The sequence below is a fragment of the Protopterus annectens genome, chromosome 2.part2 (genome assembly GCF_019279795.1).
Source record: "Protopterus annectens isolate FY-2018-M chromosome 2.part2, PAN1.0, whole genome shotgun sequence".
NCBI classification, from domain to species: Eukaryota; Metazoa; Chordata; order Ceratodontiformes; family Protopteridae; genus Protopterus; species Protopterus annectens.
In genome coordinates this window covers 157400895-157428609 of record NC_056730.1, presented here as the reverse complement: position 1 = coordinate 157428609, position 27715 = coordinate 157400895, and the positions used below count along the sequence as shown (strand labels likewise).

General features: G+C 43.1%; 1 protein-coding gene across 1 annotated transcript in view; it reads right to left on the bottom strand.

Moving 5' to 3' along the window:
* IPO11 (importin 11) overlaps window positions 1–27715 on the bottom strand; it is a gene marked incomplete in the record, with an annotated part of 3749854 nt that overhangs the window by 1911269 nt on the left and 1810870 nt on the right. Inside the window, 1 exon segment of the mRNA XM_044063824.1 lies at window positions 23903–24016. Within this exon segment, the coding sequence (XP_043919759.1) occupies window positions 23903–24016 (114 nt within the window).

Genomic DNA, 27715 nt, shown 5'->3' with positions numbered 1-27715 from the left:
ACTCCTGGGGAAGGCTGGCCCATGTTCACTAGCTATGCCCCTTCTGCCCAGGCTATAAGGTAGTAATCCACTGCCAGCAGAACCCCTACTTATCAGCTACTATAAGGCCCCTACCAAAGGGTGACCAATTCTACTGTGTGCTATCACTGTTATCCAAATAACAAGTGTTACCCAGGGCTAAGGCTATTCAAGAGTTGCTTAGTACAGTATCACCAAATACATGCAAGTATTTTGACAGCTTAAATTATCTCTACAGAAAACAGCCACAGTTGGAAGGTTTAACAATATTTAATGTAATAAATAATAAAAACACAAGACAATACTCATCAATTCACCACAGTGCTAATCAAGAGTTCAGAAACCACAGGAAAATGCTTTAAAACAATACTGTAGGACAGTCAGACATAAATATAGAAAACAGCTAGACTAATCTGGCTGTATTCTATCTACCTCTAAGAGAAATCACTGTTCTAAATTCTACTTACAGAGCAAAGCAAAGTGCTGGTGAGTTGTTGTCAGCTCCAGAACAAAATACAAAATGCTATTCTTTCTGTCCATAAATTGAAAATACACAGTACTGCTGAGTCATTTCAATTACATCATTCTTCTCTCTTCTCTGATCAAGTTTCCCAGCTTCACAGAACTTAACATTTCTTTTTGTAATCTGCACCTGCAGGAAGCCACAGCAATAAAATATACTTTACATGTAAAACCTACTAAATTATCTCTTGTCTTACAACAATATAAAGAATTTCCATCCTAGCCATCCTGTCTCTGAGCTTGAGATCAGTCATAAAATGCGTTACTTATCGGCTTTCTTCCAGCAGAGTGCACTGTGGTTACATTTGTGAAGCTCAGAACATAACACAAATTTTCTTACATTTGTTACACAAGCCTGTGGATCATATTCATATTTACAATGACAGAATTGTTTACAAAATCCTGTCTAGCTAGGCTGGCATCCTTCACAGCTTCATTGCTTCTTCTCATCTCTATCAGAACCAATGTCACATTTCTAGACATTTTGCTTCAATATAAACACAGAAAGAAAAAAATAAATACACTATAAATAATAAACCTATACTAATGCAGAGCAAATGCACAAATCTATGCATACTTTCCAAAGAAGAAGTTTATCTCTCCAAATAACAGCAGTTGTTCCAAATCAATGGCTTCACCCAGATGCATAACCTAGTCTAAAGTTATTAGGCTAACCATGCTAAAGTACTTTGCAGCCTCTGATCCCAATGACACAGATTGCCATCTGTTCTTATCTTTATTTCCTCCCAGATGGAAAACCAGCTTGAATGCTGTCAGTAAATATTTACTTCTAGCCTTAAGAAAAAGTAATGGCTAACTTGTTTCACTGTTACATTTCATTTATTAAAATATTAAAGACTGCTAACGTGGCAACCACTTGTATAACTATTTCCCAAAATTTCAAACGTATTTGCCTTTACCTCTTTTAAAGTTAATTATAATGTTCCTTGCAGTTTTGCTTAGGAAACATAGTTCATGACTATCTGCTTACACATGTAGACTTCCCTGTCTCCAACTAAAAATATGTGCTAATGGAATAATTTTGCAAATGTAAGGGAGGACCCTTGTAGATTTCACTCAGAAGACAATGTTCAGACTTGCCAAGATTAAATGCTTATACTAGCATACCTACAATCTTCTTGTCTCCAACTAAGTGCACGTGCTAATGGAAAAAAAAAACAGCTAGTAACATTGTAAATCTTAGAAAAAAGTACAATTGTACAAGCACTTACCGTAACAGTATATGTCATACTGACCACTGTTGCAGTATTCCTGATATATGATGTCAGATCTCTGATACATGTCCTCAGCTCATATACACTGGGGTATAAAGAGAGACATTCACATGTGGATCCTCAGACTATCTCAAGTCAGCAGGCCTGAAGACTATTGAGAGAAGAGGAGTGGTCAGCTAGGAGGGGTGTAGCTCAAATTGGTAAGAAAACTCCGCCGCACCCATGTAAGACAGCAAAGGGAGAGAGGGATCTGAAGATGGAAGTGAATAAAGGAAGGGGATGCGATGGAATACTGCAACAGTGATCAGTACATGTACTGTTACAGTAATTCTTACTTAAATGTAGTATGTCCTGACTGAAATCAATGTTATATTATTCCTATACATATGGGTGATTCCCAGAGCTAGAGGAGCAAGGAAAAGTGGTTGACTATTAAGAGTTATCCAGCAGTCCCAGACAGGACTGACCTAGCAAAGGCTATCCTGGACCTGGAGAAAGTATCAATTTTGTAGTGTTTGGTGAAGGTGTGCACAGAGGACCAGATGGCTGCCTCCAAGATATAACTGGAGTCTGCTGCTCTGTGAAAAGCTTCTGAGGAAGTGGCTGCCCTAGTGAAGTGAGCTTTAGGGCAGGAAGTTGTACAGTCTTACAGTGCTGTGAGTAACAGAAAGAAATAGCCTTTTAAATTCATACTGCAATACTTTGCTTGGAAATTGTCTGCCTCAGTTTAGGGGTCATAAGCATACAAACAGCTGGTGAGTCTTTCAGAAGGATTTAGTTTTGTTCAGGAAAAACTGGATTTCATACAAATGTCTAGGGAATTTAAGACCATTTACACCTGTTTTGGGGATTGGGAAAGAAGATGAGAAGATGAATGGCCTGACAAAGACAGCTCGTTAGAGCTGAGATTCACCCTTATTATCAACAACCCCATTTTTCTACATGAGGTCATGGTGCCATGTCACTTGTCACTATCTTTCCCTATTCAGTGCCACTTCTCCTACCTTCTTTGACACTCATGCAGGACTGTTGCAGATCTTCTCACACAATCCATCCACCTCTTTGCTGGACTTTCTCATTTTCTTTTGCCTTCTTCCTGTCTGTCCCAAATGTTCTTCACCAGATTGTCTTCTGCTTTCCTGCACATGTGCCCAAACCACCGTAATCTGTTTTCTTTAACCTTTTCTATGTTTGGAGCTACTTTGGCTTCTGCTTTTATGTCCCCATTTCTTTGCCTGTCCCACAGTGTGCATCGTACCACTTTTCTCAGGCACTTGATCTCCATCACCTCTAGCTTCCTCAAATACTCCTTCAATGCACAGGTTTCTGTACGATACAGTAGTAATGGTCGCACCACTATTTTGTACACCTTACTTTTCAGTTTCATTGCCATTGTTCTGTCATTCACTAGCCCTGATGCTCTGTGCCAGTTGGCTGCAGCTATTCTGACTCTACCTTTGACCTCCTCATTCAGACTTCTCTTCTCTTCAACCACTCCTCCCAGATACTTGAACCTGTTAACCTGTTCCACTGCTCTCCTTTCTATTTCAATTTTCAGCTTCTTCTGATTTCCCCCATTTGCTGCCACTACAACTGTTTTTATCTGTACTTAAGTTTCATTCCATGTGCCTTCAGTTTTGCATTCAATTCCTCAATATTTTGTTGAAGTCCTTGCTCAGAGTCTGCCTGTATAATGCCACTTCACCTGCATACAGCATCTTTGCTGACCTGTCCCCTCTGACCATTTTACTAATGTAGTCCATCACCAGTATGAATGGTGAGCTCATGGCTGAGCCTGATGTACACCCCCTCCCACTGGAGACCCCTCTGTGAGATGAAACACTGTTAGTACTTCAATCACTGGGCCCTTCTACATAGCTTGTTATAATCTTACCAATGTTTCTTGAACTCTGAACTACCACAGGAATGCACTAATCAGCTTTCTTGGGACCTTTCTCCAAGTCCAGGAATGCCCATTTGGACACTCTTCTCATTTATAGCTTCTTCTCAAGTATGTCTAATTGAAAAAATCCAGTTTGACTGAATATGAACTACTCAGTTCCCATCTAACTTTCTACTACTCTGCGTATTCGTTTATCAATCATCCTCTCCAGAACGTTCATGCAGTGTGACAGGAATTTAGCAACTTTTTACTGTCCAGAGTTGTGACTGTCCCCTTTTTTCTTAAACACTAGAACTAGTCAACTGGAATACGCCTTTCTCTCCATACTGCTATGAGTCCCCTCAGGAGCCATTTTTCTCCTATCTCATGCAAAATCTGCAAAAATTTGCTGTGAACTCATCAGAGCCTAGTGCTTTCCCCTGATTTAATTTTTCTTAGTGCTGTTCTTACTTCTAGGGTGAGCTTCCCCTCTTCTCAAACCACTGGCATTGTCCAGGGCAGTACAGCTTTTGTGGGATTTTCTTCATTCGGAAACTACTCAAAGCACTCCTTCATTTGGCTTTTGATGTCCTGTGGACTGGTGAGGAGGTTGTTGCTGGCATCCCTTATGATGGATGTCTGACTATCTTCTTTATCTTTCTGTCTTTGCCTTGCAACCTGATAGAGTTTCTTTGTGCCATCCACTGAGTCACTCTCCAGAAGTTAGCAGACTGCCTCTGACACCTTGTTCTTTATTACTGCTTAGCTTCTTTGTTAGTCAACCGGTATTCTTTCTTAGCCCGGTCTGTCTTTTCTATCTTCCACTTTTTCCAGCTCTCCTCCTTTCTTTTGATGAATTACTGGACTTCTGCTTTCCCTATATACCTTATTTCCATACCATACCTAGCTCGGCCACAGTTCGTAGCCCTTAAATATGCTGTTTTGAGGTGCTGCCATTCTTCAATTCTACCCATTTCCTCCTCTTCTTGAGGTGCTAGAGCACTTAGTAATTCCTTGAACTATTATGTTTTCTCCAATCAACTTCCAGGTCTTCAGTTTGGCCTGTGTTGACCTTAGAGCCTTCTTTGACCACTGCTTGCAGTCGATTGTGGCAACCAGTGGTTTATGCTGCAGGCCAAATGTTTCACTGGGGATGACTTTGCAATCACTGATTCTATCCCATGTCCTTTCCTTAGCAGGAGGAAGTCTTCCAGAATTGCATATTGGCCACTTTTGCAGGTGATCTTGCGACTGTCTCTCTGATGTCCAGCCTCCTCCTTACCATCATGTCATCCACTTCCACGCCGAGTCTTGTCAGTGAACCTAAGAGTGTAGTAGTTCTTAAAAACAATCTGCTAAGCATGAATTATACCAGCTTTCACTCGACAGAGCTATCCCAGGTAACCCAAGCTGAGCAACTGGACACCAGCTGCTCAGCCAGTAGCTTACTGCCCCAGGGCTGGTGGGCTTTATGGTATGCACACACACCAACAGGGGTACATACGCCACTCTCACTGTTAGCATGGGTCCCTGGCATAAGTTGGAGTAGGCCATTAACCAACCCATCACCAGCAAATACCTATGTCCATACTGGTGACATTAGTCATCATGACCAGAACACCTAGAGCCATATTTTTACACCAAGTGGCTAGCCCTGCCACAGCATGCACTCTGTGATCTGTGTTCTCCTATCTTGTGGATACTGTGCACTACAGTAGATGGCCAAAGCAAATGGTTTATATAATTCTTCCCCCTGGTGGGCTCCATCTAGAGTCTGTGCTGTTGCCCTCTTTTTTTTTTTTTTTTGCAGGTGGGAGACATGGAGAACATGCAAACTCCAAACAAGCACTGGTTGGAGGTCAGAACCAAACCTTGTACCTTCTGCATGGAAGCCGAAAAGCTTAACCATTATGCCAATTGGTCAAGGTGGAATGGCCATGAGAACTTGTAGCTCAGAAACCCTCCAGGCAGAGGTGAGGTCCAAGAGGAGGATGGTGTTCCAAACAAAGACTTTCAAGCTGGTTCAAAGGGAAGCACAGTAAGCTTTCTTACCACAAAATTAAGATCCCAAGGAGGAGAGATGGATTTCCGTGGGGGGTGAGGAGCAGAACTCCCCTGTGGAAAAGCTTGACCTCTGGCCTAGCCATAAGTGGAGGACTAAGACAGAGGCAGGCAATGACAGCAAACAAATGAGCATTTACGGATGAGTAGGCTAAGCATGACTGAAAAAGCTTGCAGTGGTATTACAGTACCACAGGGACCTGTGCTAAAAGTGGACCCTGACAATGTTTGCAGCACCAGAAGGAAAACCTTTTTTACTTAGTCATGTAAGATTTTCTAGCAGTAGGTCTCCAAGCCTGTTGTAGGACTTGTGCCACCTCTTCAGAGGAGAAATGTCTTTGAAGGATTAAAATCGTATCCACAGGGTTAGGCTGAGGGATGAAAGAGTTTGGTGGAGCAGGGATCCTTTTTGTTGAGTAATCAGACACATCTGCAGAAGAATCCTCCTGTAACTTCCTTTTGCCAGGTAAAATAGCAGGGGGAACCAATGTTGCATCAGCCAAAATAGAGCCAGTAAGAGAAATTTGGGTGTCTCCTTTTGTGCCTTAAGAAGGATTTTTCAAAGAAAAGGCAGAGGAGGAAAGGCATAAAGGAACTTCACTGGAATGTGAAGGCATCTGTCCTTGAGTGTGGGACAAGGGTCCCTAGTGGGACAAGGGTCCCTAGTGCAGAACTGGGGGAGAAGATGGTTACTTGGTGAAGCAAAAAATCTGTCTGAAGAGTGCTACACTGAAGTGTGATGTTGTGAAGGACTTCTCTGTTGAAGGTCCACTTGTGTGGAACCTCCAGGGAGCACCTTAAACAGTCTGCTAAGCACACTGTCCAGACAGGGGATGAATGTGGCCATTAACATGATGCTCATTTGTGATGGCAAATTCCAAACTTCCTATGAAAGTCTGCAATGTTGCTAAGACCTGGTGCCTCCCTATCTGTTTATGTATCACATAACTGTGATGTTTTTTGTTTATACTTGGAGTAGTCCTGATCTCCAAGGATGGGCAAAAATCTGAAGGGCCTGAAGAAAAGCCCTCATTTTCTCTGCTCATAATGTGATCCTGTCCATGTTCCCCCACATCTCGTCCCAGTCATCCGTGTGAACCTGCTGAAGAGGAGGAAGTGTAAAAGGCAATCCTGGGTTGAGGATAACCTATCCCTTCCACCATACAAGTTCCTTCTTGACACAAGATAGGTGGGTAATCAGGGTGTCAAAACTGGGGCAGTGCTGGGACCACACAGGCTTCAGGTACCACTTAATTTTAAAAGTGCAAAAAATATGCTGAGAATAAAAAGATAACAGTACAATAACAAGAAACTACTAAAAAACAAAACGGTACAATAACAGTGCTTACTCTCTTTTGTGTGCATTAAAGTTCTTTGTTTTACCTTCAGCTGTGTTAGTTTTGGTACTTTTTTGTTTTTTACCACTGAATTTTCCTCATGTGGAGTCTGACCAGGAGTAACATAGAGATGGTGGTTGCCATATATCCCAAAGTCTTTAGCATCTCCCTTGTACAGTAACGGGCTGCAAAAGACAGGTTCTGGAAGTACCTGGACAAATTGAGAACCTTCTCCTGGGGAAGGAAGGAAGGCATGTACTTTGTATCCAGCTTGCATCCCAGGAACACCAGGTCCTAAGTAGGAACCACATGTTATTTTTTTGTAGTTTAAAGTAAAATTCATACCTGTTAGTAGGTGGAGGGTGAATTGAAGATGCTGAAGAATAATCTCTGAGTAAAGAGCCTGTATCAGAAGGTCGTCCAGGTAAGAGAAAATTTTAATTCCTTGGGTGTGGTCAGAAAGCTACTAAAGTCACAAGGCACTTTGTGAACACTCGGGGCTGTGGAAAGACCAAAACACAGAGCAGTAAATTAAAAATGCAAGAAGCCAAAGAAAAACCTTAGGAATCTCCTGCAAGAGGGATAAATGTTTATGTGTAGGTAGATCTCCTTGAGATTTTATGACACTAAGAAAGCCTAAGGGAGGTTAAAAGGTCGAAGAATCTGAAAAGAGCACATTTTGAAAGATGGAACCTTCAGGAAAGTGTTCAAGCTGGACAGGTCTAGGGTGGGTCTTCACTGCCCTTCTTTTCTGGGACTAGAAAAATTCTGGAATAAAACCCTTTTGTCATGATTTATTTTTTTGGGGGTGGGGGGCTTGCTCGATGGAACCTTGCATCAAGAGGTCTTGAATAAATGGAGTCAAAAGGAATATTTTGTTTTGACGAGGTAGTGACATGCCTCTCAGAGGGGAATGTTTTCCAAAGACATGGAATAATCCTCCCTGTTGATGGAGAGGACCCACTTGCCTGTGGTAATAGCTTACCTCCTGGCCAGGGAAAAGCAACAATCTTTGAGAAAGTGGGGTAATGGGCCTAGGAAAGGGGGAAGGATGCCACAGGGGTAGTCGCAGATTTTTGCCTCCAAAGGGTGGCCTCACAGATGGAGGTTATCTTTGGGATTTTTTAGGCTGTCTTTTCATGTTTTCTTTTCCTTTGTGGACTGTCGTCGGGTCCCTTCTAATGAAGAAGGGAAATTTTGCTGGGTAGGTCCCATGGTACCTAGGAACTGTGAACAGTAGGATCTGTCTGCTGTCTTTTATTGTCTTACCTCGGTCTTAGAGAGTTCTGAACAGACTGGCCACCTGACGGCCAAACAGCAAGTCCTTGTCAAAGGGTGAATCCAGAATATTTGATTTAAAATCCTCAGGTGTAGTCTGACTGTGAAGTCATGCATATCTGTGGCTAACAGATCCTGTGGCAGATGCCCTAGAAGCATCCGCAGCACAGTAATTGCATTTAATGCTGTTTCTAGCAATCTGAGTAGCCTGCAAAGTTGAGCTCTACATTTGTTGCTTAGAGTCTGCTGCAGGAGGATCCAAGATAAGTCTAAGGAACGAAGAACCAAAATCAAATATTTTCTCATTTGAGTTTGATAATTAACTGCCCCAAAGACATGGGTAACAGACATGTAAACCTTCTTCCTCCATATATCTATAGGCCTCTTTATCAGTAGGAAGGGCATTAGCACTGGGCAGAAGCTTTGGAGCAGGACACAGTCATTATCATCAGCACAGGTGGGGGCACATGACATGGGAAGGCAAAGTTAGTACTGTCTGCTGTAACCGTGCGGGCAAACATACATCATACACGGATATGAGACAGGGTGCTGCTGGAATGACATGTGCCACTATTCATTTTAGTCATGACTACAGACACTCTGGCAGTCATAACTTGTGGTGTAGGTTTGCACTGTAGTCCAGATGCCATTGGGTGACATAAAGCAGCTATGCTTGTCTGTACAAACCATGCAAATGTATTAGTCAATATCCTACAAAAACAGCATGTGCCACTACTCACCGGAGGCTTTCTCTACACATACTAGTACAATAATAAACCCAGCTAGCGCATCAAATCCACCACCAAGAGTGAAAGTTCTCCCACTGTCACCACTGAAGGATAACAGGAAATTCACTGTCTATGAGTTAGGTCTGTGTAGGTGGGGGCTACTCCCAGTGGTCAACTTATCTCTGATTATTCCTGACACTTGGTCTTGGCATGCAAGAACATTACCTGTGATCTTGCAATGCACTTGCATCACCACCTTATTATGGCCATCCACTGTAATGATTCTCTGCACAAGTCACTGCTACACCTAGTCTACAGTAGCACCTCAGCCTCTTGTGTGGTGAAGTTGCCCAGCTGTTGCTGTCAGATACACCTGGAAGTACGCATCAGTGTGGTTAGAGACAACAGTCCATACTAACATCTATCTTCTCATTATCCCCAGCAACCCTGTAGTGGTCAAAGTCCTGACAGATACATGCGATGACTTTGTGCCACAATGTGGCAACTGTGGTCATGTGAGTACCAAAACAATGTTGTGTACCTGCCAAACTGCAGGCCCATCATCCCTAGTAGCCTGTTCTGCTGTGTGCAAATAAAACAGTGTACAAATGCCAACATATCAGGAGTGTGACTGCACCTGCCTGCGTGTCTGTTGTTCCTAGGTCCAGTGTAAATGTGCCTGTTCCTGTGTGGATGAACCCCCCCCAACCAAACGCATACAATTCCAACTTGTCCTGCCTGTTCTCTGTACACTCATTTTGAGCCCTTCCAAGCCTGTTAGATCCCCAGCCATGATCATTGCACTGTTATTACACACACACACACACACACACACACACACACACACACACACACACACACACACACACACACACACACTCATCTCTCTCTATATATCTCTCTCTCTGTTATCACCATCTGACAATGTCTGTGACACCCATCCCCTCATGACCAGTGACTGCAATGCTGGGGTCCTAAGCAGTGACTGCAATCCTGTGGTTTCATTACCACTTTCTCCGTCTGTTGTCATCTGTAGCTCACTGTAACACTAACATAAAAAGGTGATTGTGGCTTTTATGGGCTAAAATGGGGTTTGTAACACAGATATTAGGATAAGGAGGTGATTTTAGTGTAATCACCTCCACACTGTGCAAATAAAGCTACCCAGATGTCCATCATGACCATGCACATGAACAGAGGTCATACAGGATGTGCACTCCTCTGCAGCCTGGTCAAGTTAATGTATCCCCTCACTACACTACTGACCTTGTGCATCATGCTACCATAGATGGGAATCACGTTATTGTGCTGTCTAGTGAGGCAGATCACGTGGTTACAGCCACATGCAGTCATGTGTCTTAGATACCATTTCCGCTGGACTTGAAAAGGCAAGTGGACATGGTCTCAGTAGGATTTGACACTAGTTGGGATCCCAAGCAGTGCAGCAGGGAGAGAAAAATCTTTTGCACACAGCATGGGAAGCGCTTGATGGAGGATTATGGAGGTCTCCTACATAAAGTGGATGACTGGTACACATTTCTCAAGGCAGGGAATGATGCCAATGGCATCACTCACTCTAGTAAGCAGTATTAGCTTAAATACAGTAACCCCAGGAAATGCAACCTATGCCTTCTCCATTTACACTTTTTCATTGTACAGTACTCCTGGCACAAACAGCTGTAAATGCTTTTTACTATTATGAATAAGATATGTTCATTAATGCTCGTTTTCAGGGCGGCCGCAGAGGTGTGGTGGTTAGCGTCATCACCTCACAGCTTCAGGTTCTCAGTTGTGATTCTCGGCTGGGGTGCCCTCTGTGTGGAGTCTACATGTCCTCCCTGCAGTTGTGTGGGTTTGCACCGGGTAATTTGGTTTCCTCCCACATTTCAAAGACATACAGTAGATGTCCTGGACATACTAAATTGGCCAGAGGTGTGAGTGGTACAAATGAACTACCATTGCAGGGCGAGCCTCTCAGCAGGGTAAACCTTGGCTTGAGATGATTGTCACTGTTGAAGTGACACCCCAACCACATGCGCAAAATGAGAAAAAGGGGTTGATGATGGATGGATGGATTAATGGTTGTTTTCTGTTTTGCAGTGACACAGGAGAGTGAAGAGAACAGAAGTGCAAGCTGGAGGATGATGGCCATAATCTCCAGGCATGGGGATAAGTTTACTATACTTCTATCATTACTGTATAACTGCATATAACCTGTTTAACACAGCACTCAGCAGTTGTATTTTTTTCTGCATTTCAATAGTAAACTACTGTTTAGTTGCTCTTTGGCTTTGTAGACTAGTTTTCCTTTGGTTACTGTGCTGCTGTCCTAAAATGTACCACTTAAACAAGCACACCAATGGTGTATCTGTGGTATCACTGGTTGTATAACTAACTACATGCTCCACTGCTATGGTTTTACACTGCTTTGCAGACTTTTTCCTCCTTCCAGGTCCTATTTTAATAAAGGTGCGATGATGTGAGGTAATGCCAGCTATGTCAGGAGAAGTAAGGCAGTGGATGTGCAAGATATGCCAGCACAGATAGCTGGAATTTTGTAAAGAACTGTATGTCATTTGTATATCAAACTGATTTGTACAGATACTTGCGTTAAAAATGCACCAACAGTGTGCCCTGCTGGACAGAAAAGAAATATACATGCATTACTGTAACTGAATTAAATGTATATATTTTAACATAGAACACTGGAAGAGAACAGGTTAATCACAATCCAGCTACAGCAAACTCTGAAAACAGTAAGAAATTTAAATTAATGGGTCTAGCCCATAAAGATGCTATCTCACAGTTGTGAATGCAGCCAGAGACAAAAAGTCTGTACTATGAAGCTTCCTGCAATGTCAATGAGGTGAACTAGCTGCTACTCTGAAAGGGTGGAGGTTTGAAATTGTTTTATGACTTCCAAGAACTGCAGCAGATCTTAGCAAGTGTGCGTGTGTGTGTGTTTATTACTGACACCTATGTGATAATCCTGACAGCTTCTAGCAATTGGGGTTATGGGGGTTGCATGAGAACCAGAAGTCAGATGACCAGATGCATGTGATGTCATTCTGTACAGAAATAATGTTTTACTATTAGAAGAGACTGAAGTCTCAGGAGCAGTCTGTTTCTTGGAACCTGACATCGAAGGATCCCTCACCTACTTCATCACTCCTTGCTTTACTAAGTGAACAAGAATAGTAATTCTCTAAATCAGTTAGGAAAATATAGTGAGATTAGTTAAGTACTGTTTTTTCTGTAACTGTGTGAATCTATTCATGTGTTATTTTAATATTTCCTGTGACAAACTCTGGCGGTTACTGTAAACAGATATTTCATGTACTTTTATTTATTATTAAATATATTTAAACTTTTTATTGTGGCGATCCTTTAGAAAATATTTTATCCCTTGCGAGTGCTTACATCTATTGGTGACAATGTGGCCATTCCTGAAAGCCTGGCTGTTTGGTCAACATTACCATTTGTATTAATATTAATTTCAGTCAGTATAATTGGGTACCCTTGCAAGAGCCTGAGAGAAGCTGGCTTTGGGGTATCTGGTGGCATGGTAACTACCTTATAGTCTGGGCAGAATGGGACATAGCTAGTAAATCTGTGCCAGCCTTCCACAGGTATATGTGTGTGTGTGTGTGTGTGTGTGTGTGTGTGTGTGTGTGTGTGTGTGTGTGTGTGTGTGTGTGTGTGTGTGTGTGCGCGCGCGCGCATCAGCTACTTGGAGCAGGGACACAAAGCACTGGTTTCAGAGAGGGTGCTGTAGGACTTGGCTTGGACACTCCGCTGAGGTCTCAAATCTATAGCTGTGCCAGTGGGTGAGTCTTACTAACAACCTGGAGTGAGCCAGAGAAATCCAGACCCCAGGCTGTGTTCCCTGTGTGCTCTTAAGGGAAACTGTGCTTCATGCAGAGAAGTCTGCATCTGGAAATACTGAGTGTATTCATTTGTATTCCAAGTGAATGTCCCTCTCCAGTGTCAGTGGTGAGGATTCAGGCTCCTTGATTACTGGCCTAGAGTGGGGCACAAAAGTTATCGCATCACAGTGACCATTTGTTATCCGTGTCCTTTTATGTTCCCTATGTAATTATTTTTAATTATGCTTTTTTCCCATTTACTTTCTTTTTTCTGCAGGATTTGCTATGTAACAGGTAGAAGTTATTATGCTCTGCACTGGCCATCAACATCACATGATGGGTCTCCAGCAGTCCCTTTGGCCTGCATCCCTGTAAAGTGATGAACGGCAATAAGCAGAAGGTAATCTAAAGGATCTGCTTGTGGCCTCCATTACTACTTCACTGGTAGCTGGCACTGGCTTCTCATTGGAGACCGACAAAGGGACCTCACGGATCATCCACAGCAAGATGCTCAGCAGCTGGTGAGAGCCATAGTGAACTAGTGGCTTGATACCAGCACTGGCACTTTGGAGCACTTCTTCATGAGGCTGCTTGAGTAAAGGAGCCAGCCTTGACCATCAGGTTATGAGAGGCACAGCCCACCCATGATGACAGCTATCAGGGTGGATAACTTGCCCTGGGGCAATTTATAGCCAGCCCGATTCTGTATGGCTTACGCCACTCTGATTTGAGTGGCACTGTGCCTTTTTTAGGTTTTACTTTACTGTGCCTGTTCAGTAGTGACACAGAGTAATCCTCCTACAAACCCCATTTCCCCATCCCATCCATATGATTCTTCTTGAAGGTGCTCTGCCTCCATGAACTGGAATTCTATTCCAGAGCGAAGGGAGCCTCTGTTATGAACCTGTCCCTCCAGATGCTGAGGTTCAAGTCCCTGAGCGTGGCTCTAAGTGATTTTTTTTTAGATGAGGAGAGGATGTTTGACATAGCTTTGTATGTCAGGCATAGATCGCCCCAAAAGTAGGTAGGTATGCAACTGAGATTGCTTTTTTAGTTAACCAGCATATGGCATCTGTTTGAGACCCTTGATCCTCTTGGGGTGACTACTTTTTTTTCTTCTTGCTGCTGCAGGTGTCGGGGTAAGGTACTTCCCAAAAAAGGCATTGTATTCGGCCTGATGAGGGATGAATAAAGGCACAATTTACCTCTCTTGATCTAGATGTGAAACCCTTCGTGATGTGGTGGGCTATGAGGTAAGGTCTAACCACTTTGCATGCAAGGGAGATTATCAAAGAGAAGACTGGGTCAACTGGTCCCTAGGTCCCCTAATACTTAACTCTCTGTCCTATTGTGGTAATTGTGGGGGGCATGTGGTTTTTTGTTTGGGTAGCCAAGGGTATTTTGGCACATTTTTTTTTAAACCATGGTACATGGCAGTTGGCACTGTCTTCTGTCTCTCTGTGAGACCTTTTGAATGATGTTTGTGTCAGTTTGCAGTCGCTCTGCGAACTTGGTGAGCCATAGTCCCCACGCGCTTGCCTGTACCGGAAAGTATATACAGAAACAAGAGTGGTCCCAGGACAGAACCCTGGATGCCACTTTTGTGACCGGTTTTCGAGTCTGATGGCTCCAGCAACCAGTTTGCACCCATCATCTTGTGACATAGGGTTATATTAGCTGGGGCTGATAGCTTATTTGAAGTAGGATGGGTATTGTGTCAAAATGCCTCAGCAAGAGGTCCAGATAGGCTGTGTCTTCCCTTCCTCTCATCTGTCTTTGCTGTTTGTTTCAGTAAGTCAACAGGGTTAAAAGGCAGGATCTGCCCTTGACAAAGAAACTGGGTGGATATAATAGTCCCTAGTGGGTCCCAAATGCCCATGATGATGAGCTCCATGGTGATCCCATCCATTGCAGAGCACTGCTCAAGCTAGTCAGGGCTTACTTAGAATAGGGTCAGAAGAGAGGCTCAGGCTCCACCTTGTAGGACACCAGAATACTGGCGATGTCTGTGGGTTCAGTGTATTTTGTCGCTTAGAATCAATCTGGGTCGGTTCCTTTTTATGCCAGCTTAGCAGGTCACCTTCACCCCACACTATCTTCCATCATGTTTCTCCCCTTCATAGTGTGTTGCCCTCTATCCCATATATATTCCAGTCCTCCCCATCACCAGCTGTCCATCCACTATAAGTCTGCATATCTCCACTGTCATCCTTCTTTTGTGTCACTACCTCGCCATCAGTTTTTGTCTATGTTACACTTTTGTGTGTCTGCCCCTGATGACATCTCTATATCCTCCACCCTACTCTTCCCATCCCCTATGCTACCTTCCCCATCTACATTTCTTATAAAAATTGGTACTGGTCACACACTTATTCTGTCACCTTCAAACTCTCATCAATTCCCAGTGTTCTTCCTCTATTTGCTCTTTCCACTTTCTGACTGCCCTACAACCCCCCCTTCCTTCCTACTTATATAATAAAAAGAGCTGGCATTTTGCTGTGTAGCCCTTCTATGGCCTCACAGCTGTACCTCTGTAACAGCTATGCAGTGTTTCTATGCCCATGTGAATGGGCCAAGATACATTATCTTCATCGTGCTACATACTGCTGTACAGTCATGTGATGCTTCTTTCTGAACACCCCCATGACATCACTGAAAAATGTATGCAAGAATATTAAATGCAGATTTTGGCAGCAGATAAGTATCAACTGGCCCATCTAATCTGCACATTTCCCCTACCTTTTGGATAACCCACAGATATAACTTAACCAAAGACTTAATTTTTTTCAGCTCTGATCCACAACTGACTTAAACCTATGCCATACATTCCTGCTAATGCATTAAACATTCTAACAAAATATTTTATACTTAACTACTATGGCAGTGTGGAAGTATTATTTTTCAAAAGTATTCATATATATATATATATATATATATATATATATATATATATATATATATATATATATATTTTAAACAGATGATATATACAACAGAATTCTACACAACTCCAACTGATTTGGCATTGTTAGAAGCTGAGATAATGTGGAATAAAATACTAAAGGATAAACTTGATCAGGAAAACCTGGGAATTCCATCAGAAGAGCAATGAGAATCAAAGAGTTGAGATAACTATTTTTTTTCTTGGGGGCTTTTTCTCCTCATGCATGTTGACCATTGAGCCACCCCCTATCGTACTCACCTATAATACTCCAGTCCATTCATTCCCCAGACGTTAAGATTCTTCCCTCATATCCTCAGGACCAAGAAATGTCTGGATCAGCTGTCTTCCAGGCAAACATCAGTGAGTTTTGGTGCAGTCACTTGCATTCCATCAATGCCAGTACATTTTATTGTGTGTGTGTGGAGGCCTTAACCCATATCCTTTAGTGAACTTTACTGCAACTATGTCACTGCAGGGACTGCCTATCCCACTATCTTTATGTCCATGTACATGCTCCTTTTTCTGACAAAGGCTACTGGCACTGGATTGTGTGGTCATCCTTATGCCATGCCTGCACCAGTTCCCACATGTTCAACACTGTCCATGACCCCCAACAGTGATAGGGATTGGAAGTGCCTGCAACAGTTAGCCGGGGACCACCCCTCTCCTCCCCTAGGATGGGCATACGCATCCTCTTAACTGTGCTATGAAGCATCCAACCCTGCTAACTTATCTTATGTTACCAAAGACATAGTCAGGACTTCATATGCTCTAAGCCACCAGCACAGTTCAAGAGCTGAGCAATAATTCATTGTTTTCACTGCTCAATGAATAATCAAGGCAGTTACAGTGACACTCACAAAAACTACAGACAAAAACAAACAAGGCATTTTATAGAGGTATGTTCCATAACAGAAGGAACTGCAGGTAGATACATCAGTTGCCACAAACATTCAACAGATTCAATGGAGTATTGACACTCTATTCCAATAAGCAAAATGAAGCATAAAATGACTATGAAATAAATGTCTTATTTTTTATATGTGTTAACCGAGAAAGGCCACTAGGCACTACTGCTTCTTTTCATGGAGGACCTCGGACTACTGTCTGGCCAAGTGACATGTTTGCTATCAGACAGTAGGCAGATGGAGACAGAAAAAAAATCACACTCAGGACTACAGGATTTAGCTCAATGCATTAAACATCTGCATTAAAACACAAGGTGCTAAATCCACTAGATTAATGTGAATGTTGTAATGATAACACTGTTATAACCATCAAAAATGTGTATACGCATCTGTGTGCGTGTTGGGGGGGAGCTTAACTATTAAATCTCTTCATATGTCCAACCTGTAAGCTATGCAGGACCAAACAGGTAAGAACATCAAATTATTTAAGTATTACAAAGACATGCATCTGGAAGGTTTTTCCCTGGGCCTCTGCTGAAAACTGGCTTTGTTCCAAGTCTGACTTTCCGAGTAAACAAATGTTAATTAAATAAAGATATTTTTTATTTAATGTGATGTGTTGATACACTTAAAGCTGCAGTCAGTACTTTATGAACTTTGCAAAATTTACACATACAAATATGCAACAAACATGCTAGGCCTTGTGTATACCCAATAACAGCTAATGTTGTGTTCCACAATTAACCTAACTTTAGAAAAGCAGTAAAATTTGCAAATAATTATAATTCATTGCTAAGAGTTTTTTAATTGATTGAAAATATTTATTTGACATTTGTTGACTGGGGTAGTCCGACTGAGCTATTTCCCTTTTTCAACGGAGGCCTGGGTAGAAAAGCTCCACAGTACAATTAAGCAAATATTGCATAACTAAAGTAAAATACAATAAAATAATTAAGCAACAGCCACTGCAATACAAGTAAGAAAAAACAGCTAAAGAGACATTAATACAATGTAATAAGTATAGAAACTGGTAATAACAAAAAAACAACTGGTGATAACACATCTGGAATGTCATCAGTGAACAACAGTACAATTAGAAAAACAGTTTTGTCTCATTAGTTACAAAAGGTCTAGATATTTATTATAAAAGACATAACGCAAACAGGATGCAGGTAGCTGCTGCTGCTGTTGTTTGTCTTTCGGCTTTTTCCCGGTAAGGGGTCGCCACAGCGAAACTCCAGCCCACTAATGATTGGCAGTAGATTTTTTACGAAACACCGAGGTGCCAGCTCGATGCCCAACCTTCAACGAAGGCACACCCATTTACGCACGCATGTCTTTCGAACACTACCCAACCGTGGGGAGGACATGCAGACTCCACACAGAAGGCACTCTCCCAAGGCAAGCCGAGAATCGAACGGGAGAACCTCTTGCTGTGAGGTAAAGTACAGTTTTGTACCTACCATAAATGTAGATGTTCGAGTGTTCACCCTGCTGCAGTCATCACACTTGGGTTATCCTGCCGTCAGGCGGTCCTGCAGTCGGCCTGAATTTCAAAGTCTCGGTCTGGCGTCGGTTGCTGTCGCTTCTTCCCTGATGTCAGTGCGCCAGGGGTATATAAGAGGCATCCGACGCCATTTTCTTCAGTATTGCTTGCCCCAGATGTCAGGTGCCCCCAATAGGTAGGCAATATATATATATCTAGATTATATATATATACATATATATATATATATATATATAGATAAAAATAAAACAACACATTTAGGCACAAGCAAATACACCACAGAGGTTATATAGGATAGAGTGGTATAGATAAGTTCAGCTAGTGCAGATGGGATGGAGGGAGGGTAACCTGGACTGCAGCAGGGTGAACACTCGAACATCTACATTTATGGTAGGTACAAAACTGTACTATGTTCATCGTGTTACCCTGCTGCAGTCATCACACTTGGGTTGAATCCCAAAGCTAAGGATGGGAGGTGGAGATAAACAGGGTTAGAAGAAGCTAGTAGGCCCTGCAAAACTGTAGAGGCAAAACCAGCTCTAGTCTTAGAATATAGAGGTAAGTGATCGTGTTTGGTGAAGGTGTGCACTGAACTCCAAGTTGCAGCTTCCAGAATATCTTTGGCTGGCACTCCCCTGAGAAAGGCTGCTGATGTAGCTGTAGCCCTGGAGGAGTGGGACCTAATGTTAGCAGGTACCGGTTTCCCATGATGCGTGTAGCAGAAACGTATGCAATGCCCTATCCATTCAGAAATGGTCTGTTTTGAGATAGCTTTTCCTTGTGATCCTGTAGCATAGGCTACAAAGAGCTGGTCAGTTTTTCTGAAAGCCTTAGTTTTATCCAAGTAGTAATGTAATTGCCTGTGAATGTCCAAAGAGTTTTCTCCTTTGTTCTGGGGATTTGGGAAAAAGGTGGGCAAATGAATGGTTTGGTTTAGGGCCACACTGGATACCACCTTTGGCATAAAGGAAGGGTTAGTTCGTAAAGAGACTCTGTCTTGATGGAAAATGAGTAAAGGCTCCACTGCCATTAGTGCCTGTAGCTCTGAGACTCTTCTAGCTGAGGTTATTGCTAGTAGCAGGGCAGTTTTCCATGAAAGAAATTTTAAATCAGCTGAAAAAGCTGGTTCAAAGGGCAGCAGTGTAAGCTTTTCCAGAACAAAGTTGAGATCCCAAGTACGTGTTGGTGCTCTCCTTGGCGGTCTTATGTTCTCAGCCCCTCTGAGGTACTGTCTTAGGAGTGGATGTGAGAATAAAGGAGGATCCGTGTTGTAATGAGCTGAAATTGCTGAGGTGTGAATCTTAATAGATGAAAAGGAAAGTCCTTTGTGCAACATCTCAGTTAAATATTGTAGAATCTGAGGAATGTTTGGATCAAGGGGATTTTGGCCTTTAGCCTGGTTCCAGGTGCAAAATCTTTTCCATTTGTCTGAATAGGCTTTCCTGGTGCTGGGCCTCCTCAATGACATCCATAACTGCTTTGGATAGAGGTGTTGGCTGGTTGTTTAGGTAATTTGCCATGCAGCCAGGTTTAAAGTCTTGAGCTGGCTGTGTAGAATCTGATTGTCTCGCTGGGTGAGCAGGTGAGGAATCTGTGGTAAAATCCATGGTGGGCCGTGGGCCATGTTCCTTAGAATTGGATACCAATGCTGGTGTGGCCAAGTCTGGTGCAATGAGCATCATTTGTGGCCTCTCTAATCTGACTTTCAGCAGTACCTTTGCTAGAAGAGGCAGTGGAGGAAAGGCATACACTGTTAATGTTTTCCAACTGAATGAGAGGGCGTCCACTTTCCAAGCTTGTGGATGGAATGTCCTTCTGCAAAATTTTTGAAGTTGGTAGTTTTGGGGGCTTGCAAACAGATCTATGTCTGGGCATCCCCATTTTTGAGCTATCACTGCAAATACTTGTGGATCTAGTTTCCACTCGTGTGGATCCATGAGGTTTCTGCTTAGGTCGTCTGCCAATGTGTTTTTCTTTCCTGGCAGGAATTATGCTTGTAATTGAACCTGGTAAGACAGTGCATTGTTCCATAAGGTTATTGCTTGCCTGCATAGAGGGTAGGAATGTGTGCCCCCTTGCTTGTTTATGTACCACATTACTGTGGTATTGTCCATCTTTATTATTAGTTGCCCTAGGTGTAAGAGGTCCTTGAAAGCTGTTAGGGCATTCTGTACTGCTAGCATTTCTTTTTGATTGATATGCAGATGCCTTTGATCTGTAGTCCATTTGCCCTGAATGCACTGTCCTGCCACGTGTGCTTCCCAGGCATAGTCCGATGCATCTGTTGTCATAGTTTGCCTGGCTGTGGGTAAGGTGAAAGGCTGACCCTTGTTGAGGTGACAAGCCTGTGCCCACCATAGAAACTCCTGTTGAAGGCAGTGAATGAGTGGTATCATTGTTTCCAAGCTGTGGCTGTGCTGTGTCCATACGCTTTTCAGGTACTATTGTAATTTCCTCATATGCAGTTTTGCAAATGGTATTAGTAGTATGCAAGATGCCATGAATCCTAAGGCCTGCAGAATTTTTCTTGCAGGGAGTTGGGTCTTTGTTGCCATTATTTTGAAATACTGAGTCAGCTGTTGTTGCTTGTCTGGCGTGAGATAAGCCATCTGGGCCGTTGTATTCAAGCTGGCACCCAGGAATATTATGTTTTGTGAGGGCACTAGTTTTGATTTCTTTTCGTTTACTGTGTACCCTAGGCAACTTAGAAGGTGTTTGACAAATGCCAGATGCTTTAAAAGAATTTCATTGCTTTCTGCTTGAATAAGGCAGTCATCCAGGTATGGGTATGGGTATATTTGAATTCCTCTTTGTCTGCAGTATGCAATTACTGGTGCCAGGCATTTTGTGAAGACCCTGGGCGCAGTAGATAAGCCAAAGGGCAGTGCAGAGAATTGATAATGCGTTGAACCTGCAATGAAGCGGAGGTATCTTCTGCAATTTTGTCTAACAGGGACATGCAGGTATGCCTCCTTGAAGTCCAACGTTACTAGCCAAGCATTCTTGCCCAGCATGGGAAGAAGCTGCTGTAGTGTTAGCATCTTGAATTTTGGTACTTGCAAATAGGTGTTCAGAATTGAAAGATCCAAAATGGGTCTCCATCCTTTGTCCTTTCTTGGAACTAGGAAGTGTCTTGAGTAAAATCCTTGTCCTTGCTCCTGTGTAGGTACCTGCTGAATGGCTCTCATGTCCATGAGAGCTGTAATTTGTTTTTGTGGCTCCGCCCATTGATTTGGTGGCAGGTTTGGCATTCCTTTTATCCTTGGTAAGGTATGAAAGTGGAATCTGTATCCTTGAGAGGCAATGTTTAGGACCCATTTGTCTTTTGTGATGATGTGCCAGTTGTCTGCAAATAATTCTAATTTTCCTCCCAAGGGAGCTGCCAGGAGAGATTTTTCTTGGTAGTTTGAGGACTGAGTCATTGTGTTTGTCTTCTGCTAGCTTGGGGCCTGTCTTCTTCTCCTTTCTGGGTAGCAGTACTCCATTGGCGAGGTTTGTAAGGGCCTTGTGACTGACCTCTGCCCCTTGGGCATCTGCATTTGCCCCTCTGTGATCTGTCAGAAGCTGGAAAGGACCAGTTTTTTGTTGGCCAGTTTCTGCTGAAACGAGGGGGTTGTACCTGCAAAAAATCCTTGACCGTCTGCATAGACTTTGCCTTATCCTCCATTATCTTTAAAACCTCTTCTGCTTTGACACCAAATAATACATCCTGCTGTAAAGGTGCATCCAATAATTTTGCTTTAACATGATCAGGAAGGGTTTGTTCTTTTAACCAAGCATGTCTACGTATGACAGAGCCAGTAACATCTGCTCTACAGGAAGCTTCCAATGAATCAAATCCGCATTGTAAAGTATGTTTGTCCACCTGTTCAGCTGCATGCAACAGATCCTGCATTTCCTTGAATTCAGACTGTTCAGTATGTGTGCTAATTTTTTATTTTAATTGAGACATTAGGAATTGCTGATATTTCAGCATGTGAAACTGACAACTTAATGCTCTCATAGTCCGAGTTGCTGAGTTGTATATTTCCTTTCCCCATCTATCTAGGGCTCTGGAATCCCTTTCAGAGGGCACAGGATTTTTAGCCATAGAAGCTTTAGCTCCCTTAGGACCCTGGGAAATTGTTTCTGGGTCAGCCATAGGGCTTTTATAAAGGAATTTGTGAGAGTCAGGTACTCTGTAGTATCTGTCTGGTTTGGCTGGAGCAGGAGGTAGAGAGTCTGGATTTAGACTAGACTCCAAGTAAACATCATCCACAATATCTAAAACTGGAGGGATAGCAAGAGGTCTGTGCTGGGGTAGTAAAAGGAACTCTGAGCCTTTTCTTAGAATCAGAGTAGTCCTGGCCTTCCCAGTGGAAATGTTCCCTCATGGTATGTAAAGTTTCCCCAAAGGAGTAGTCTTCAGGGGGAGATGCTGAGGGAATACAGTCTTCAGCATCAGAGTCTTCATAAGGTGGAAAAGTGTAATCCTGTTCCTCAGAAGAATCTGAGGAAATTGAGACCTGGTCAGAGGAAGCATACTCCTCCTCTTGTCTTGGTCTTTTATCAGGAGGGGGATGGGAACCCCTGATTAGGGTAATCAAATCTTCAGCCATCTTAAGCATCTGTTTCTTAGGCATGGGGCCTTGCACTGTAGACTGATGTACAGTCTTCTTTGGTTTTAAAGGAGTTTTAAACTTAGCATAAGATTTAATGGTGAGTGTAGTCGGTTTGAAGACACCTTCTGCAACCGAAGGTGTTTCCACTGCACCGGGGTCTACTTCTGCTCCGGTGTTGGAAGGGCCTAATGAAGATGGCTGCGTCTGCCTAGCAGACTCCGCTTGAGAATCCGCAGCTGTCTGGGGTTCCAGTTCTGTGGTCGTCAAGGGCTGCGTAGGCGCCTCATTGAAAACCGGAGAACCGGCGACAGGCCCAGCAGAGGCCTCTGAGTCTGGCTTGTTCCTAGGCTGCCTGTCCTTATCCTTGCGTTTTTTATGCATGCCAGTCGTCGGCTGCTCCGATGGCATGATATAATTAAATTTCCTACCAAAGTAATGTTGTGCGAAGTCAAAACGGCGTTTGATAGTTCGTTTATTAAACCTAGCACAAAACCGATAACCTGTGACGTCATGGTCTGGGCCTAGGCAAGGAATACAATAGGAATGGAAGTCCTTATGAGATATTTGCTTCCCACAAGAAATGCAATTGTTAACTTTTTCTGACATCGGACTGAGGCAAGAAAAGGTTCCCCAACGAGGTACTTAGCTTTATTGAAGACTTCGGACTGAAATTCGAATCGAAAATCTCAGGTGTCGGCTGACCGGCACTTGCGAACTGCTTCTGCTTCGGGCACCGCGCGGCAAGAAAGACTGAAGAAAATGGCGTTGGATGCCTCTTATATACCCCTGGCGCACTGACGTCAGGGAAGAAGCAACAGCAACCGATGCCGGACCAAGACTTTGAAATTCAGGTTAACTGCGGGACCACCTGACGGCAGGATAACCCAAGTGTGAGGACTGCAGCAGGGTAACACAATGAACATCAACGCTACCGCTGTACCACCGTGCTGCTGTAAGAAAACAAAAAATAGCTTTATTAAGAGCAAAAACACAAATAAAAATGTTTAAATTCTACCTGAACCAGATGAATTAGTGTTGTAAGGATTGCACACCGCAACATGTTGTGCTCTTCACTTTGTTTCCACAGGAGGGGTAAATACTGTATCAAGCATCCAACATATGGCCTTATCTACAAATAGAAATACAAAATAAATCATTAATTTAATCAGTTTTGAGACCACATCATCATTCTATTTAACTGACACTGTCTGTAATAAAACACAACGCTATCTTTACTATGCATCACATCTAAATAAATAATGCCCATAAATGAAGAAAATACAGGCCTATCTAGTTTTCATGCTTCCCTTCTTTATTAATAAGCAATAACCTATAGAAATTAACCCACAGTTTATTTTTTCATCAGTTCCTTATCAGTCGTTTTTGTGCTACAACTTCTTCAGGAAAGCAGGAACTACATGACTAGAAGTTTCTTCTTGCTCTTAGGAGGACAGCAAGATTGCCTATGAACAAATGCAGACTTAAGAGGGACAATCCCTCTGAAATTCAGTAATAGGAGAAACAGAAATATGACTCGGCTCCTGCAAGGTTTTGCCCTTCAGTAGCAGCAGATCCAAAAAGAGTTTTATTATCCAAAGGAGGACCCAAATGTTTGACCTTAATGTCTTCAGGTAAAGCCTTAAGACAAATCCAGGAATAATGCCTCATAAGTGAACCAAAGGCAGCAACCCTAGAAGAGGCATCAGCATGCACTACAGCTGCATTTGACTGAGTGGTGTGCAACTTGAGAAGTAGACCCCAGCAGGGAAAGGGCTGAAGCCTTCTCCTCACAGCCAGAAAGGGAAGAAACCTAGAAACCTATGAACGGGAAAGCCATTACATACCTGGTCATATGACTCTAGCAGTTGATGCCCCTAAAGGATAATGTAGCAGCAGTGTAAACTTTCTTGCCAAGCCTTTCCATAGCTTTACTGTCCTTAAAGGGCAATATCTTGGCTGGCTTGTCAGAGGAGACTGACAGTACAGAAAAGTCAGCAGAAGGGCATTTATAATGAAATTCGCACTATCAGGCACTTCAGAGAATCTATCTGGCTTCTTAAGTAGAGGGGGCTGAGAGTCAGACTCAGACCTCCCAACCGTTCCGAATTACTCGGTTTCTACCGAGTTTTGGGGTCCAAATGAAGGGGTGCCACGATTCCAGAGTGGCACCCCTTCATTTCCGATTTTTTTCTTTTTGTTTTCTAAATTTTTTAAAATATCCCGCTGTCAGAGCTGACGTCATCATGTGCACAATGACGTCAGCGCCGTCAGGCTACCAGCCAGTCGGAATTGAGCTCAAGGAGCTTGCATCATCATTTCCGGCTGGCTGTTCACATCATCATTTCCTGCGGTTAAGTTAATGGTGGGATTAATGCAGCAGCGTGGAGAACAGGAGCCCACCAGGATTAATGGCAGCAGCGAGCCCACGGTGCAGGACTAATGAGCTGGGATTAATGGCAGAGGTGGGACTCGGGATTAATGGCAGCAGCGAGCCCAGCAACATGAGGAAAGGAACAGAACTGGAGCCGGGCCGGGGAATGGAGCACTACTCAGGGTAAGGTTACCAGCCAGCATAAATTCTCACTACTCCTAAGGGCAACAACTATGAACACCATCGATTGTGGTACAGCTCAAGACTGTAAAATTACACACTGGGCAGAGGAAATAGACAGAATTTACTGGGGGGGGGGTGCTGGGAAAAGAAAGTAATAAGAAATATGACTGTTAGAACAATCCTGGGAGAATGGTGGGAGAAGGAAGGGGAAACTAACTAATGCAGAAAACAGGGCTAGATCCAGGTTACATAATATGTATGCAAATTAGATGTTAATCAGCATACAGATTTGTACCTATTTTTCATGGGCCTTGTCCAGATTTTTGATGTTTCCAGGTTGAGAGGTATGGTCAGACTACAGATGCTGCTGAGAAAGTACATCAGAAGGGCATCCAGAAGAAGAGAAACAGCAGACTGTTTGGAAGACTATCTGTAGATCTCAGAAAATTGAGAACAATTCCACCTAAAGTAATCCAGCATACGGGCAATGGCCTCCCCAAAGGACAGCTCCTTCAGGGGATAATCTGGACTTGCAGTCTCTTCCTCCTTTGAACCACAGTCCTAAGGGGAACAGACTTAGGAAGAGTAATCCAAATATCCCCCCCCCACCCCCCCCCCCGAGTCCAGGTCCTTATATGAGCAATCCAATTCCCTTGCCCTCATGAGTGGAGTAGAAAACCAGGGAGAAGCCAGAACAGAGACCATCTGAGGAGGCTTCAAGGCCATCAAAGCATCAAATAAACACTGAATAAAATCCTGTCTTTCACACTGGGGATCCTTAACAACAGGGGAAATATGCTTGTTTGTTTCTTTTTCTGCAGGATGTCTGCCTGAACTATCCTTGGAGGGTCAGACCCCTGGCACACCTCAATAATGGTAGTAGGTATCTCCTCCCTAACTAAGATCTGAGGGATCCCCCCTCAGTCCTTTGGATATAATCAGCTGAAGGTCCCATCAATGTCAGGAGCAGACATCTGAAAAGCCACCAAGATGTGTGAGAAAAGCCTGATCCATGTTGGCCTCTAACGTCATCGCTGTAGAAAAATAAAAATCAACAACAAGTAGGTCCACCAGGCTTTCACCAGCCTCAAAAAAGATGCCTGGGTGAGGCTAGACAGCAGCTGGATCAGACCGAACTTTTTTTGGCCTTCTTGGCAGACAGCTGCCACTCAGGACAGGAGGATTCTGCCATAGCACCTTGAGCCAACAACTTAAGACGCTGATTCTCCAGGCATATGGACAGAGAAGAGAGACGACTATGAAGGGCATTAGGCACAAATGCCTGACAGATAGAGCACTGTGTATGATCGTGAGAAGCACCCAAACAAGAGAGACACTGGTCAGGATGCTCTTTATGGGAATTTGCCTTCGACCTGACATTTTCCTTTTTAGGATGACATGAATAAAATAACAAAAATGTGAAGAAATAGAAGAAACCCCAATGAAGCACTTATCTGAAAACACGGTTTGGTAACCAGCACAGCAGAAGGGTGGTCAGACCAACATCCAACAATGGCATTTGGAATGGCAGCAAAGTAGTTCTGAGTGTCTGTGTCCGTGCATTACATTCATGGCCTATACCATCTGTAGGGAGCATATGTGTGACATACAATGCCTACAAGTACTAAAAGCTTTAGTATACTGGCCGGACATTGGGCTATCCTTGGCAAGAGATCTGTTATGTAAAGAATACCGCAACAGTGATATGGAAAGACATCTGGAAGGAACACACTGTATTAATTTTATGAAGGCACAAATAAGTACCTGGACTAGTATTACACAGCAGGAACTACTATTAACTGAAAGGCACACAGTGTGTATACTCCAAATACGGGCATGAAAAAACAGCCAAGACTTTTATTAATAAAGATGCAAACATGCCAGCAGAAAGAGTTGATCCTGAAAAAACTGTGGCAGAAGGGTGAAGTATTAAAAGTTGGAGACAGCAGTTTGTGGAAAATGATTATTCATTGTATACCCACAGGATCATGGAACATTATTAGGCTAATGGCCCTAGGGCCCATACAAACCTAGCCAAGTTCTGCTCTTGCTAATAAGATCAGCACTTATTGTCCCTGTCCAAGAGAAACACAGGTGGAACCCCCGGGGTGAATTTACAGTTACCCATCTAATCGTACAGATTGTACTTGAAGATGATCAAAGAGGTGGTCTGCTTTACATTAATTGGCAGTCTGTTCCACAGGTGTAGTAACCTCTGGGAGACAAATCCTTCCCTCCAACAGGTTCTATTAAAGTCACATACCAGGTTAAGTT